The sequence below is a fragment of the Patiria miniata genome, unplaced genomic scaffold (genome assembly GCF_015706575.1).
Source record: "Patiria miniata isolate m_02_andy unplaced genomic scaffold, ASM1570657v1 HiC_scaffold_9, whole genome shotgun sequence".
NCBI lineage: Eukaryota > Metazoa > Echinodermata > Asteroidea > Valvatida > Asterinidae > Patiria > Patiria miniata.
Window position 1 is genome coordinate 4024207 of NW_024037076.1, and position 15960 is coordinate 4040166.

The following is a 15960-nucleotide window of genomic DNA, read 5'->3' on the forward strand; positions in this document are numbered from 1 at the left end:
ATAATTATCTTTTGCCAAGAAAATATTAGTTAAAGCATGGAGGAAAGTCGTAAGAAATTGCTTCAAATCACACCACAGAACATCTAGAATCCAATTTTTTTAGGGGCCCTTAAGCGGGCCCCGAACCCCACGCCGTAAGGGCTTCGCGCTTGCATCAGTTATGATCAAGGTATTTATCTAGGCTAGGCATTTATCCTTACCTTCCAAATTTCAAAAAGGTTTTTTAGGATTTTGTATGATTGAGGAAGAGTCAGTACGGACATAATATTTTGTGACGTCATGATCACTATGCCTTGATTTTAAAAATGGATTTGTTTTTTAAATTGGAAGATTTTCCAGGATTCATGAAGGCCCCTACAATTAAAGGCTACGACGATTTGATTAAAATTCAAGAAAACCATTAACAGAAATGGAATATTGTAACAGATCAAACAACGATATATTGTTTGGTCTTTTACTCACCAAGACTTGTTGTAGAGCCAAGCCGGGGGGAGCCACTACTACTGTTGGTCAGGGAAGCCCAGCGATTTGGAGTGGAGGAACCTTTGAAGCATCTAGTCACAGATGTAAAAAAAAATATTTGTAAACTTAATAACTTTTTTCGGACTTGCACTCGTACGGGAGTACATTTTTTTTCTAATTGAGCTAGAGGAATGTTCCAGAAAACATTAAGTACAATTCGGGCGATTCACAATGCAGTGCGCCACCAAGAGTTTGCCGCGGAGAGTCCATTTTTTAAAGTTTACGGTCGACAAAACATGGCCCATTTGAATGAGTGTCAGTAGACAACTTGAGCTAATTTGTCAAAGATTGGGGTATGGCGTTCTGCCGCCTTACAAAAAAACACCATATTGATAAAGTGAAAAGAAATGGGGCAAACAGATATTCGAATCATACGCTTACGAAACAATTGACCGGAAAAATTAACAATTTCAAATGTCCCGAGCTGCGAATTTGTCGACCATCTCCCACAATGCACGAGGAAAAATGAACTCTCTGTGGCAAACTCTTGGTGGTGCACTGCATTGTGAATCGCCCGAATTGTTGAACCAAATCATTTGAAATTTTAAGCCTAAGCACAACTATAAAGATTTTCATGACTACATTGAAGAAGTTTTCTTTAAAAAAGTTTTATTGACTTCCCTTGAAAATTTGGTGCCCTATTTAGTTCAGCATTTGGCCAATTGTTGGCACATACGACCCCTGACCTTTTCAGTGGCGTCATCGGCGAGTCAATCTTGTAGTCTTTTTCCCAGTCGTCATTTGGATCGTAAAAGACGTCGTCGTCAACGGAATCCCTTCCCCTCCCTGCAGACTGAGAGTGAACAACAGAAAGAAATGATTAGATTCACTTTTTGCTGTTTTGAAATTCTGTTGTATAAACCATAACCCACCTCAATCCTCCATTGGGGATGAATGGTGTTGAAGCAAATGAGGATGTTGGCGGATTGAGGATGGATGTTGTTTGAGAAACATGAGCGTTTTGAAGGACTGAGGATGAATGGTGTTGAAGCACATGATGATTTTGGAGGATTGCGGATGAATGGTGTATAGCACATGAACATTTTGGAGGATTGAGGATGAACGCATTTTGAGAGGCAGGCCTGTCTGACGATTTTGAAGGATTAAGGTGCTCAGTATCCTTCATTTGAACATAAGTGCAAAATTTTAGAGGATTTTGGAGGGTTGAGGATGGTTCCCAGCAAAAAGGTCCTCGGGGGTTAGGGTTAATTAAAGGGCTTTAATGAATTTAAATGTTCTAAACCAAATTGAAATACTCTGAACTTTGCCCCATATGGGCTCCCTGCGCATACGAAAGAGGGTGCTTTTTTACCACTTATGAGAGCCACATGGACGGGACTGAGTGTGCGTACAGGTTCGCGTACATAAAGCGCAAAGTACATGTTTGCATGACAAATGCTATTTTGAGCGTGGACAAAGCCACAGCGTCTTCTCATGAGCCTTAGACATAAGTCCATCACAAGTCCAGTCACAAGTAACAGTGGATGAACAATAACAAAGGAATGCCTTTGTCAAAGCTTATTTGAATAGCTTGTGATTTGAATTGGGACTGGAGGACTTGTGATGGACTTGCAGGGACTTGTGATGGACTCGACTACATCCCTCGGTTTGAAACTGGTGTAAGGTTGTGTCCAAACTACTTGGCTACGGCTGGATATAACACACGGGTCTATGGGAAGTGGCTGTAGCATCTTACATAGACGCGTGTGTAATTTCCAGCCGTAAGCCACGTAATTGGGATGCAGCGGAAGTCTCCAAAACCAGGGGCCCTAAAATCACCTAAAGCCAAAGTCACAGACAAAGCCACAATTTCAAAAACCTCCATCATCATTCAGTTCTTACCTTAAACATCTCCCTCATTTGGATGAGCTTGTCCTCAAATTTGGCCAGGGACCAGTAGGTGATGATACCAAGATGGTTGTTTGTAACTCGGACTTGGACTGTCGATTGGAGATCTAGGGATGAGGACCCTGTACTAGTGGATGATACATCTTGACGGTTGAAAACCTACAAAGGAAAAAAATACAAGTTTTTCCAAGCTTCTTTTTGACCAAGAACACAACATATGGCCAGCAGGTGGAAGGAATTGAACCCCTGACCCTCTGCTCGTGAGTCACCAAAGCCGAGTCCATCAATGTTGTGAGATGGTTTCTACTCACCGTGTGCTTGTCCAGTTTCCTGCTGATATTGTTGGCTTCTTGTAGCCACATGGATAGCTGCAGAAGGCTCCTTCTATTCTTGGCCGTCGAAGCTGCAATGAGAAACAACACATTTAGGGGATCGTTGATTATATATAAGCATTAATCATGGCCCAGAAAACTCAGCCCCCAAAAAACCAGACCTTTTATTATTATACATGTGCAATATATTTTTTACAATTTGTTTTCAGCAAAATTGTAGTGTAGTTCAAAAGCTGGTGGAAAGGGTGATGGCTCCTTCGGACCCAAAAGTGTCAGAAAAAGAATCGAGAAAATGAAAGAATCTATGTGCCATCTTGGAGGGAAAAAAGGGCCCCCTTCCTTCCTTTTTTCAAAAAGCTCGGACAAGAAACTATTTTTTTTTTAACTTGGCCTAAAAGGGTTCAAAATGATCCTGGAACCACAGTTGAAGATGAAGCTGGAATTAAACCGTGGTTTGGAATTCCCAACCCCCGACCCCTCCCCACCCAAACCAAATATACAAATGCAGTTCTCCAGCCCCCACCTTCTTAGCATTCCCTTGTCTCTCCCAAATCCCCACCCACTGCCACCACCCCTCCCTCCCCCACCCACACCCAAATATACAAACCCAGTTCTCCAGCCCCCACCTTCTTAGCATTCTCTTGTTTCTCCCAAATCCCCATCCCCTCCCACTCTACCACCCCCCCCCCCCCCTCCCCACTCCCACCCACAACCAAATATACATACCCAGTTCACCGGCTCCCGTTTTCTTAGCGTTCTCTCGTCTCTCCTTGGCCCGTTTCATTTTCTCCATCTCCTTCTCGGCTTTCTCCCGTTCTCTGCCCAGCTCCAGGAAGATGTGTGACTGGTAGGCCTTGGTGTCGGCTAGGTTCTGCTGGGCTGCTTGGACCTCCATCTCTAGCCGGCGCCGGCTGCTGGATACCTGGCTCTCCAAAATCTAATTCAGAAATTTAAAAAGTTTGATAACTGATAAGTCGCCATATGACCCATGTCTGACTACGGAGCACAGCCAGATCGAAAGTGTTTGATTTTTGCAGAGGGAGGAAAACCAGAGGGCCCGGAGAAAAACCCTCATTGCACAGGAGAGAACCAACGTACAACTCTACTCACATATGACCCGAGCTGGGAATCGAACCTAGGCCACATGGGTGACAGGCGAGCGCTTCATGCACTGCACCACCCATGCCACCCTATAATATACAGGCTGTTAGTCATAACAAAACCAGCTTTTACCTTATTTTCCATCTTGAGTTCGTGTATCTGTTTGTCAGTGCTCTGCTGGTCATGGTCCAGACATTCCTTCTCTTCAATCTGCTGCTCCTACAAAAAAAAAATCAAAAACAAAAATTTGACACTGCAAAAAACCTCCCCCTTCCCCCCGAAAAAAGACAATCAACATGTCAAAACTTTGTTTTTATCATTTAAAAGTTACATTTCAATCCTTTAATATTTAATTATTACTTAGTATACAATTTAATCTATAATCCTGTATTTATCGCAGTTTTCCATGATTGGCTGTTGATGAAATTAATTAATAATATTAAAATTATACAGTTATAAAAAAGAGGTTGTGGAATGCTCGAAGACATTTCCGTCATTTTTCGGGTATATGTAGCCTAAGGTGTGATGAAATAAAAACGACTATTGTGTCTGTCATGAAATGAGTACAAAAGGTACTTTTGAGAGCTGTTTTTCAGGTCCTGTTTCGACCCGAACGTGCAATTTGTGTAAAAGTCGTCATTGGGGGCAGAAAACAAAACATAGTAAATCGTGACTTATAAACAGGACTCGTTTATACAACGCTGCATCGGGAGTCCTGTTTATTACGTCACGATTTACTATGTTTTGTTTGCTGCCCCCAACGACGACTTTTACACAAATTGCACGTTCGGGTCGAAACAGGACCTGAAAAACAGCTCTCAAAAGTACCTTTTGTACTCATTTCATGACAGACACAATAGTCGTTTTTATTTCATCACACCTTAGGCTACATTATATCCGAAAAATGACGGAAATGTCTTCGAGCATTCCACAACCTCTTTAAGGGTATAAACGTGCTTCTTACCAACTGAAGACAGAGCTGCTGTATTTGAGACTCGTACTTCTTTTTCTGCTCGTCAAGCTCCAGTTGAGCAGCTTCCTGAGAGAGAAATGAAATTCAAACCACCTCTGTCAATTTTTAAAACAGAAACAAAACAAATCCTTTTTATCTCCTAGATCTCAGAGGAGATAGAAAGCCCCAGACACTTTTCACAGAAACACTGAATACATCGGGCCAATTCCAGCATTGTTTGTGACAGAGCTTTACAAGGTGAATAAACCTGAAAATGTATTTTTTTTCTTCAAATCTTATACATCCATCATCTAGTAATGGGCAAGGAGATTACAGACTAGGAGTTTTGGATCATTTCTCTAAATTACTAATTAGATATCATGGTTAACTGGCTCTGCCATGAACACTACACTTCCTTTCATAATGATGGAATTGGCCTGCAATACACTGTAGCACAGTACTAATGGGATCAAGACTTTACCTGTGCACGTTTGATTCCTTCCAGTTTCTCTCTGTGATTCCTCAGTCTCTCCTCCTCAACTTCAGCTTCCAATCTACAGGAAAACAGGTGGTTACAGAATTGTAAACAAAAAAATACACAAAACAATATTTTTGAAAAATGTATATCATCAGTGTCCATTTGAACAAAATTTATAGTAACATACATATACTTGTATGCAATTAACAGGCATGCAACTTGGAATTAACGAAAAAAGAGGAAACTCCTATCTTTACAAGACTTTAAACAGTGTTTTTCAACTTTTAATGGCATAAAGTGTGAAGTGATTTGAAAGATGAATATTCAGTAGATGAAAAGTTGAAAATTAAAAGAATCGGAAAAGAAACAACTGAAAGCTACAAGAAGGATTGCAAATTTAATTTGAAAGATAAATATTCAGAATATAAACATTTCAAAGATGAACATTAAATTTTAAGAGATGAATATTCAGTAAGAGACACAGTACCTGGCACTCTGAGCGGCGACCAGTTCATTCCTTGCAAACTCAAAATCCACGGCACCGACTGAGTTGTCCGAGAGCTTGGATCTGTCCTGGACCTGGCCCGGGTGGTTGAACCGGAAGTAGTGATCGCCAACAACCAATCGGTCGCCCTGGGAAAAATTCAAGGAGAGAGAAAGAGACCTTTTGAGACCTCTTATGCCTAGAGGGTTCACTATTTGATGGAGGAATATTAGAGTCACCATTCACTTTAAGATAAAAGTGTGTTTTTCAGAGTAACAAATGCGAGTGCACAATAAGCTCTGGCCGTCTTGCATAGAAATCTTGCATGAAATGATTGTATACAAGCCCGGGCCGCCGTCCCAGCCGAAAATCATGCTGCACTATCTCGCTAGTCTGTCCCCGAAAATTAAACAAAAGAAGCCCAATAAGTTTCCCATAAATATAGCGCGGTATATACCACCCCCACGTGCTATATAGCGCGCTATATACCACGTGCTATATAGCGGACTATATACCACGTGACTATAACATTACATTACATATTTTGCCTCCATTTACAAAATGTTCATAAACAACTTGACAAATTGTTACAAACAGTTCTTGTTAAATATTTGATTTGTTTTGTTTGCGTTTTTTTTTTGAAAATTAAAATTTGGTAGTTATATTTTATGGCTAATAATAGGGGGCTCGTTTTTGGTCAATTTTCTGGGGACAGACATATGCAAAATAGACGCTTATGCGTATCGATCGAAACAAAGCCCATTTTCTGATAACTTTTGTCAAGACTGCATTTACTGATGACGGTAAACCTCTGATCATAAGTCATAATACCACTAGGCCACACTCCCCTCCACGCTCTCTCTTCATGAGTTTTCCTGAATCTCTCTTTAAATCTTGTTAATTTTATATCCTAAAATCTAATAAAATTACAAGCAAATATTGGCTTATTCGTGGACTCTATTTAAATCAGATGTTCTTTACAAAAGCATTTGTGCGAGGTGTCAGAAAAAGTCTTGACTACGTCACGGAAAGGAAACTTGGAGAAATTTGCAGATTCTTTGCAATTGGAGGTGGTTCTGAGGTTTACAGAACGCAAGTATAGAAGATTCCTTGAACGGGCTAATTTGTGAAATGGGATTACGTTAAGAAAGTAGGAGGCCACTACAAATTGTCACAGGGTGACCAAACTTTAGCAGGAAGGCATAAACCCGCTGCCCACCTTTCAAAACACCATGTGGACACCACTAAAAAAAAAAAAAAAAAAAAAACCACTCCAGAGTTAGAGTTCAGAACCTCTTTTCCACATATTTTATTTCTATATTTTATTTTTAGGGATCAGTACTTACATGTTTGAGGCGATGTGTTCTGGAGATGAGCTGACCGTTGACAAACGTCTGTGCGTCGCCCACTGGTCTAACTGTCACAGCGCCCTCTTTGTTGCTGATCAAACTAGGAACAAATGAACGAAGCAACACATTTTTTTCACGCAAATAATCATCTGATGGCCACAGTGTTCATTTGTCTTGCTAAGCCTAGTCTACAAAAAAATCCTAAAAACTGACGGATATCAAACAAAATCCAACAAAATCTTTCCCTCACCAGTGATCATCGGCCACCAGCGCTCCGGCCAGTTGTATCTGATGGCCAGAGTGTTCGTCCGTCTTGCCTAGCCTGGTCTGTCCCTCTCTCAGGACGTACAGCAGGACCTCAGACAGCTGGGGGTCTTCGTTCAAGTTGACCAGGTTGGGCAGGGTGTTGTCGAACTTGAAGACGACTCCCAATTTCTGCAGAAAAGGTATCATAGTAAATTTATTATATATTTATCGTTAACCCTCTTAAAGCTATAGTCCATCATTTGCAGCCATCCGAAAAGTAACTGGCGTAATTACTTTTGAAAAACAAACTTGGTTGAAAGATAGTAAGGGGACTAAACTCCCTGTGAAATTATTCTTTCAAGGAAGCTGTCATTTTGAAGTAATCAACGAAAGAAGGCATTTCCAACGGTGATTCTTAAGAAGCACCGTAGGAAAATTTAAATTAGTAGTTCGTTTTGTTATTCAGCGCAGCGCGCACAAGTATTGGAACGACGCACACGCGCGCGGTTGTTATAATTCGTCGGATCAGTGCGCGACGCCGCGTATAGCTGCAATTCAAAACAATTCAAAACATGATTCAGTAACTTTTGATTTGAAATTGAGATCTTAGAATGCTGTTTTTCTCGGAATGTACAGCTGAAGCTTAGCTGAAACTTCATCAGGTTAGTTGCTTAGTATCTTTCATTAGATTTTGAACTCTTTTGTTGCTTCAAACGAACAAAATGCACAAATTACAAATGATGGACTGTAGCTTTAAACTTCTGCACTTCACAACCCTTCAAGTTTTGCAAAACCACCTTTGCTCATCGAGTTAGCACCCACACTTCAAATTGCTTTGAGGTAATCTTCCATGCAGAAGACTAGGAGGCTTTAACCTACCTCCATCTCCTCAATTTCTCGGACCCGTCGCATCTCGCTGGCTTCCAGCCTCTCCTTCCATGATCCCTCAACTTCCTTCATGTGTTGCTCGGACAGCGTCAACTCCCTCCGCAGCTCTGCGATCTCTACCAGGGATTCCTTGATGGCTTCTGTGTGGGTGTCTGTCGCTACATCCCCCCGGGGGTTCGGCGCAGGGGGGTGGGGGGCTCGGGTCGGGGTGGTGAAGCCTTGGCCGCGGAGACGCTCAATCTCAGATCGCAGTTCTTTGGGAGGAAACAGAGTTGATGTTTTTTTAATGTGGTGAGCACAATACATATTTAAAAAATGAACTCCTCTCAAGCCCTTCCAAGTCGTCCCTTGTACTAACAAATCTTCCCAAGTCCTCACAGGTCCTCCTGAGTCCTAACACATCTTTCCTAGTCTTTACGAGTTTTCACAAATCCTCCATAGTCCTCCCAAGTCCTCAAGGGTCCTCCCGAGTCCTCACAAGTCTTTCCAAGTCGTCACAAGTTTTCACCAGTCCTCACAAGTCTTCCCAAGTCCTCCCAAGATCTACCAAGTCCTCACAAGTTGTCCCAAGTCGTCCCAAGTACTCACAAGTCCTCACAAGTCTTCCCAAATCCTCACAAGTTTTACCAAGTCCTCCCAGGTCCTCCCAAGTCCTCACTAGTTTTCACAAGCCCTACAGTCTCAAGTCAAGTCGCAAACTATTCAAATGAACTGTAACACAACCATTCCTATGTTACTGTTCATCCCCTCTTACTTAGATTTGTGAATTGACTTGTAGTCTACTTGTGACATGACTAGAGACATACTTCTTAACAACTTCTCCAGAAACTACCCACGGTGACTTGTAAACAGATATTGCAAGAGTTGTTCAGTATCCTCCAACACTTTATATCCCTTCACCTGAAACTGACCTGCAGGGTTTTAAAGGGTTTTACATATTGCTCTGAATATTGACTTCCAACTAGGAGGGTTAACAAGACGATTCCTCCGAAGAAGTAAATCCTTATTCATGTGGTGAGGTCTCTAGTCTATCCCTGCAGTACTGGGTTCCAATCCAGCTGAGGAAATCCAGTCAACCTACCTCTGATGAGTCTTGCCTTGGGATCCTCGTTCACCTTGGCCAGGTTGATGATGGAGCGGGCCTGCTTAGCGTAGCGTAAGGTGCTAAGCGTCTCGTCAATGTGCAAGCTGGATGGGCTGATGGTTGCAATCATCGCCGTCTTGGAGTTACCGCCGAGACTTTCCTTCAGAAGCCTGAGAGGAAGAAAAGGTTAGAAGTCGTCAAAATTTAAAGCTAAATTTCGGCCAGACTAAAAAAAAAAAAAAACCAATTCATATTTTTAGATTGTTCACTTTACATTCTTCCAAAGGTCTGGGTCATATGAAATCTACATAATGTCTAACATTTACGGAGAAAACATTGGAAAACCCTATTTGTTTACAAAATTTTGTATTTTTTTGGCAGTACTTACACGAAAACAGTTAATTTCCAAGGTTTATTTGTGTGAACATTTGTATTCTGCTTTGGAACGATATTTTCAACTATTATCATTTCGTGATAAACACATTTTTGAGCACAAATCATTTGCCTCTTTTTTCCAAAATGAAAACTTGCATCCTTTGAAAAGTGACAATTTAAAATTACCACCCCATCCAAATAAGGACTTTATTTAGAAACCGTCAGTTTTCTTACCACGTGAGTACGCTGTCCCTGTACGGAATGAAGAACTTCTTTTTTCTGAGAGCGGTGCTCTCGGCGAGCTGGGATATGACTTTACCAAGAGTCATCAGTGATCTGTTGATGTTGGCTCCCTCCTGCAAATAAACAATAAGCTTCTCAATTTCCGTGCTAAGCTGCTTTCTGTGATGAGGAATTATCCGTGCTGAGCACTTATCTGTGCTTAGCAAATTTCCATCCTAATGAGTATACCAGGCTAAGCAATTTTCCGTGTGAAGCAATTTTCCCTGCTAAGCAATTTTCTACGCTGAGCAATTTTCTGTGTTTAGCACTTTTCTGTGCTAAGCAATTTTCCATGCTAAGCAATTTTCCATGCTAGGCAATTTTCTATGCTAAACAATTTTTCGTTCTAAGCAATTTTCCGTGCTAAGAAATTTTCAGTGCTAAGCCATTTTCCGTGCTAAACAATTTTCTGTGCTGAGCAATATTCTATACTAAGCAATTTTCCATGCTAAAATTTTTCTATGCTAAGCACTTTTCCATGCTAACTAATTTTCCATGCTAAGCAATTTTCCACACTTGCGATTTTCCATACTTAGCAACTTTCTGTGCTAAGCAGATGTCCATGCTTAGCATCTATGTGAATTGGGTCCTGTTTACCTTGGTAAACTGTTTTTGCTTAACAAATATTTTCTACGCTGAGCATTTTTCCGCGCTAACCTTGAGTCTGTCTCCGGTGGTCTGAGCTGAGCTGCATCTCTCGCTGCCTGCCAGGTCCACCAAGTTGATTTTGCTGGTCACGTTGTGTGTGTGCTCATCGCCTTCTATTAACTCCGTCTGCAAAGAAATTTACATTTTACTTTTTAATAAGACTAGACAAGCCTAGTATAGCTGGGACTTCATTTCAGATGAAATAACTTACCCACGAAATAACCAACAGGTAATGAACAATGTACCTTAGTCTTTGTCATGACAATTGTGAAGACGGAATGCGAGCGGCTTGATTTGTCGTTCATCCCCGTCGCGGCTGTGGCCCGCTGCTTGTTGCCAAGCTCAATCCAGCTATGGATGTCTCCATAAGAATTGGCAACAAACCTGCAACGATGCAAGCACAAAACTTTTGACGTCTCTTACCACAAAAGAATGCTAAAACCCTATAAATATAGACACAACAATTTGTTAACCAGTTCATGTTGGATGATGTGTATACAGCAGAGATTTTGCAGTATTCCGAATGGATGACGAATAAACACGCAACGAGCGAGGCCGAATATCTGTCTGCGACCCGCTCGCAGCGAGCGAGGCCGGAAATATCAGGGTGACGGCCTGAACCCGTCTGGCATCGAGGTTTGTGAAAAACAATAATCACAATAATCCCAGCGCGAAGTGGTTCAAATAAAAACATGACGCCAAAGTTTGAAAGTAAGAGTATGAATACTGTGAAAGGAAGCTCATTGCTGTCCATTCACTCAGTTGTAACGAAAAACCTCAGCATCTCTGAAATGACTACTTACGTTGACAGGCCTTCCACATAGGGACCGAGAACTGGATGCTCCCGAACTCTCAGCTGAAACGTAAATGTTTCAAAACAAATAGTAAAACACTACGATTTACTTGTGACTGGTCTTGCCATGTACTTGTGATCTGTCACAAGGTTGGCAGTTTGGGCCTCTGTCTGATTTTGCAAATGTTCACATAACCACAAAGGATAATAAGTTTTAAAAGTTGAAAAACAAAATTGAATAGAGCTGGGTTTGAACCTGCGACCTCCAGATTGCCGTTCCGGTGCTCTACCAACTGAGCTATCCAGCCCTATGTTGGCTGTTCCCCATTTTCTCAATACGTTTGTTCAAGGGCCGCAATTGCAGGTTGATGGCTTCTGACTAGCGCCCCTTGAACAAAGACATTGATAAAATGGGGACCGCCACCAAAGGGCTAGATAGCTAAGTTGGTAGAGTGCGGGAATGCCAATCCAGAGGTCAAAAATTGAAAACCCTGTTCTGGTCAATTTCTTTGTTCAACTTTAAAAATCAAATGTTAATTGACAGAAATCATCTCAAGTATGATTCAAGTGCATATTTCTTTAAAGTGCTTGGATATGTTCTTACCGTTTGGCGTTTCTTGCCAACGTCTTTGTCCGAGTCTGTCGTGGCTGCCAGCAGGTCGTGTATCTTCTCGTTGTAGATCTCAAAGAAGCTGATCTCAATGGTGTACTTGGCCTAGAGGTTCAATTGAAAAAACAAAACACAAAAAGCTTTACAAATAAAACAGTTTCAACTGACAAATTTTACAGAAACTTAAAACTTCTGAAATAAGGAATGCCACTCTATGGGTGCCACACTCTTCAGTCAAACAGTGCGCATTGACCAATTAGATCTCGACTTTTGGTCAGGTGACCAGTCAGGTGACCACGGGGCAGCCGAGTCAAAGTCGTTTACAAGCACTGTGTGAAATGCAGACACTGCATAGGTAGGCGGGGCTTATGGCCAAATAAGGAATATTCCAATAGCCTTTTCGAGACATGGCCAACACAATAGGAGGGAGCTATTTGAAGTGGTTAAATTTTAGTGATTACAAAAGAGTTTACCCACTCTAATATGGTGGCCCTGAAGGGTAATAACCAGTTGTGAATATTTTTGCGATGTCGTGAATATTTTCACGACTGGTCGTGAATATTTTTGCGATGTCGTGAATGTTTTTGCGACGTCGTAAATATTTTTGCAATACCATGGATATTTTTTGCGACGTCAGAAATTTATTCACGACTGGTCGTGAATTCTTTTAGGAGGTCGTGAATACTTTTGTCATGTTTGAACGACCAATCGTGAATGAATATTACGACTTCGGGAATTTTGTCACAAATATTTTTTCAGTAGCTTGGAGGGTATTTAATCAAACGTTGGTCATCGCCTACACGTTATCGGGCGATAGAGGGCATTTTTTATACACCGACAAGATCGTTTGGTTAAATACCCTCCAAGCTACCGAAAAAAAAATTGCGCCAAAATCTGCGACTAGTCATATTCAAGACGTCGCAAAAAATATTCACGCCCAGTCGTGAAAATATTCAAAAATATGCAGAAATATTCACGACCAGTAGTGACCAAATTCACGACCGCGCAAAAATATTCAAGACAGGTTACGGTATGTCTCCTCAGAGCCACCATAAATTGGCGCACCCTTATTGTGTCCACCATATTTCAAAAAGTTTAATTCTTGCATAGTTTTATAGTATACTGCTTCAACATTCTGTGGCGTAAGACTTTTAAGTCTGTACCTGAGCATTCAATGAACTGACAAAAATTTGTCCTTTTTCTGAAAAGCTGAGGAAAAAAATGCCAACTAACCCTTTGTTCTGGGCCTTGTTCGTCGACTCTGCGAAACAGTTCTCTGCAGAATCTTGGGATCACACCAGTCTCTTTATTGTAACCCATTATTCTGAAGAAAAAAAAGAAGAGAGAAAGTCAACCTTATTCCAATAATACGGCACATTACTGTAAGAGCAGCTGTGCTTGTCAAAAAATATAAGTTAAAAAAGCAGAATAATTTGATACTATACACACATGTAGGTTTTCCCAGCTATCCCAGCTATTTTTCCTAGATTTTTCCCAATTGACCAACTCTATCATTCAATTTCGTCCGCGAAAAATTTCACACGCTTTTAACAAAATCCATTTAGTCAATTACCATCCAATTTTAAAGTTTGGTGACCCTCTTTAGTCACCGGGTCGAGAATATTTGTTAAATTTGTCTAAGCTGTTACTGAATGGCAGCATTCAGAGATCGAATTCGTCTTATATAAATCAATTAGACGAATTTGATTTCTGAATAACAAGGTTTGGCGTAGACGAGACCAAATCGAATACACTGGGACAAAAACGTGTGCTCATTGTTTGAATTTGCTAGAACTGAATTTGAAATTGTCTGACAAAAGACGAAATTGAACATTGCAAGTGCACTAAATTGATGTTGATGGACAAATTTGAATATAAGATGTTAGAAATGGTGAATTTGAATGATAAAACGTTTTAAAATAGCCAGGAAAACCTATAAAAATAAAACATTTAATGTTTAATAATTAGCTGTAAGATATATGTGCGACTTGTTAATAAAACTGTACATTTTCTAAAAACTCTCTATTGTACAAATGTGCAATATCTTAAAAACCTCGTACATGCACTCACATTTATGTGCAATGATAATTTGAAATTCCACTTGAAGTTAAGAGCAACTACTTACGTGTAGGATTTCCCGGAACCAGTCTGTCCGTACGCAAACAGGCATGTGTTGTAGCCCTCAAAGGCATTGTCTAGCAGCGGCCTCCCCAGCCTCTCGTAGACTGTCTCCTGACTGGAGAAGTGACCCCTGACCTTGTCAAACGACCAGAAGCAGTGGTCGTAGACGAAGCTACTGGTCTGTCCCGGCTTGGCGGATACGACAGTTTCATTCCCGTTCATGGACACCACGCATTTAACGTCGCGCTGGTTCTTCTCCCTGCAGATGTATACAATTTTCAATTTTTTTGAACAGCAATGAGCTCCGTGCCCAAACGAGTGAGGGCGCTCTTTGACCACTTCCAAGAGCCCAGTGGACGGGATACGCAGTTTGCGTACGTTTGTGATCCAACTATTAGTGACTCAAATTGACTCAAGCATAAATTTGACTCGACTTGACTTGACCACACGCTGTGACTCAAATTGACTCACCCTTTTTAACCTAATGACTCGACTCGACTTGAGTCACTTCCTTGAAATGACTCGACTCGACTCGACTCGACTCGACTCGCCCTTTTTTACCTAATGACTCGACTCGACTCGACTTGAGTCACTTCCTTGAAATGACTCGACTCGACTCGAGTCACAAAAATCAGTGCCTCGTTACACTTTTGCACGGCCGCATCATAATGCACGACGGAGAGCCAGGACCAATAAGTTTTGTGATGACGTTTTGACCAGCGTTTGACTTGAGGCGTTCGCACGTTGCTATCAGTGCGCAGGCGTAAGTTATGACATGAATCAACCACTAGTCGAAAATGAATGGTCCTAGCCCGAACTTGCCGAAAGCTGAATGTTCAACTATGGACCCTTGAACAAGCAACCCACTCAACAGTTACAAATGGAGAGTTGGGGGAGACCATTGGGAGGGCTTTCCACTGAGCGTGCATCAACTTTGCCAAAGTGCGTTGACGGCTGTTGCCTGTCATTCAGTAATCATTGGTCTTTGATGTGCGGGAGCGCACCTACTGCACCATCATGTGTGCGCTCTTCACTTCGCGCTCTTCACTTTGCGCTCTTCATGCTCTTCATGAAATAGTGTACACTGCAGTATTTGAGCCACATTTATGAGACTATACACAAACAGGCAGGGTGGTTTGGGACGGTACAGGGATTAATGGGTCAAACATCTCAATTACTCACTTTTCGCTGAACGGCCTCACCCTGACCGCCACCATCACACCGAACCCGTCACCCTCATCTACCCCGATTGGGGGGTCGTCTCCTGATTCGGCCCATCTTACAGATCTCTTGAACTTGGGTGTCTCAAACTCCACACGGTTGAAGCACTCAGGGGTGCCAAACGGGGTCCTGGGTTCGGGCTTGAATCGCTGCGTCGGGGTACGAAAGAGGTTCCGTTTGGGGGTGTTTCTGCCGTTCCCCACAGGCGTTAGAGACGTCGTGGGGAAGTGGTTTTCTTTTCCTTTTGTTCTGGGGTGGTTTTTGTCTCCAGCTGATGAGAAGCGACGATCGGTGGAGAGCTGTTGTAGGTGCGTTGACGGACGATTGGCCTTGACTGACATGGCTCAATGGAGGTGTTGCTGCTGCATACATAAAGTTACATGTACCAGTAAAGAAATGAAAAAGAAAGCAATGGGTAAGAATTTAGTATCTCAGTGCCACTTTGGCAGTTGTGTACGAAGTCTATTAACCCTAACTCCCTAGGTCTTTTTGCTAGGACGTAGCTATATCCTGCAAAATCCTCCAATTGGCCTCATGGAAAATAGCATAGCCTCAATCCTGCAAATTCATCCATTATCTCTTGAATATGGTCCATGGAGAGGTGACCACTGCCTGAATCCTGCAAA

The 15960-nt window shown here is 41.8% G+C and overlaps 1 protein-coding gene across 2 annotated transcripts in view; it reads right to left on the reverse strand.

The window, feature by feature from the left end:
• The window catches only part of LOC119719995 (kinesin-like protein KIF14), a 39957-nt gene that overhangs the window by 22119 nt on the left and 1878 nt on the right, over positions 1-15960 (reverse strand). The window contains exons 2-22 of one of the 2 annotated variants that reach the window (XM_038189489.1): positions 15296-15693; positions 14118-14372; positions 13226-13316; positions 11987-12097; positions 11393-11445; positions 10835-10973; positions 10599-10715; positions 9894-10015; positions 9282-9454; positions 8192-8454; positions 7317-7501; positions 7064-7166; positions 5721-5866; positions 5237-5309; positions 4768-4842; positions 3936-4022; positions 3429-3639; positions 2682-2773; positions 2365-2529; positions 1209-1315; positions 463-554 (exon numbers count right to left, since the gene is read on the reverse strand). In XM_038189489.1, the coding sequence (XP_038045417.1) occupies positions 463-554; positions 1209-1315; positions 2365-2529; positions 2682-2773; positions 3429-3639; positions 3936-4022; positions 4768-4842; positions 5237-5309; positions 5721-5866; positions 7064-7166; positions 7317-7501; positions 8192-8454; positions 9282-9454; positions 9894-10015; positions 10599-10715; positions 10835-10973; positions 11393-11445; positions 11987-12097; positions 13226-13316; positions 14118-14372; positions 15296-15675 (3040 nt within the window). In that variant the 5' untranslated portion in view covers positions 15676-15693. Of the gene's footprint in view, positions 1-462; positions 555-1208; positions 1316-2364; positions 2530-2681; positions 2774-3428; positions 3640-3935; positions 4023-4767; positions 4843-5236; positions 5310-5720; positions 5867-7063; positions 7167-7316; positions 7502-8191; positions 8455-9281; positions 9455-9893; positions 10016-10598; positions 10716-10834; positions 10974-11392; positions 11446-11986; positions 12098-13225; positions 13317-14117; positions 14373-15295; positions 15697-15960 lie in introns of both variants that reach the window. The other variant, XM_038189490.1, reaches the window with a different exon arrangement.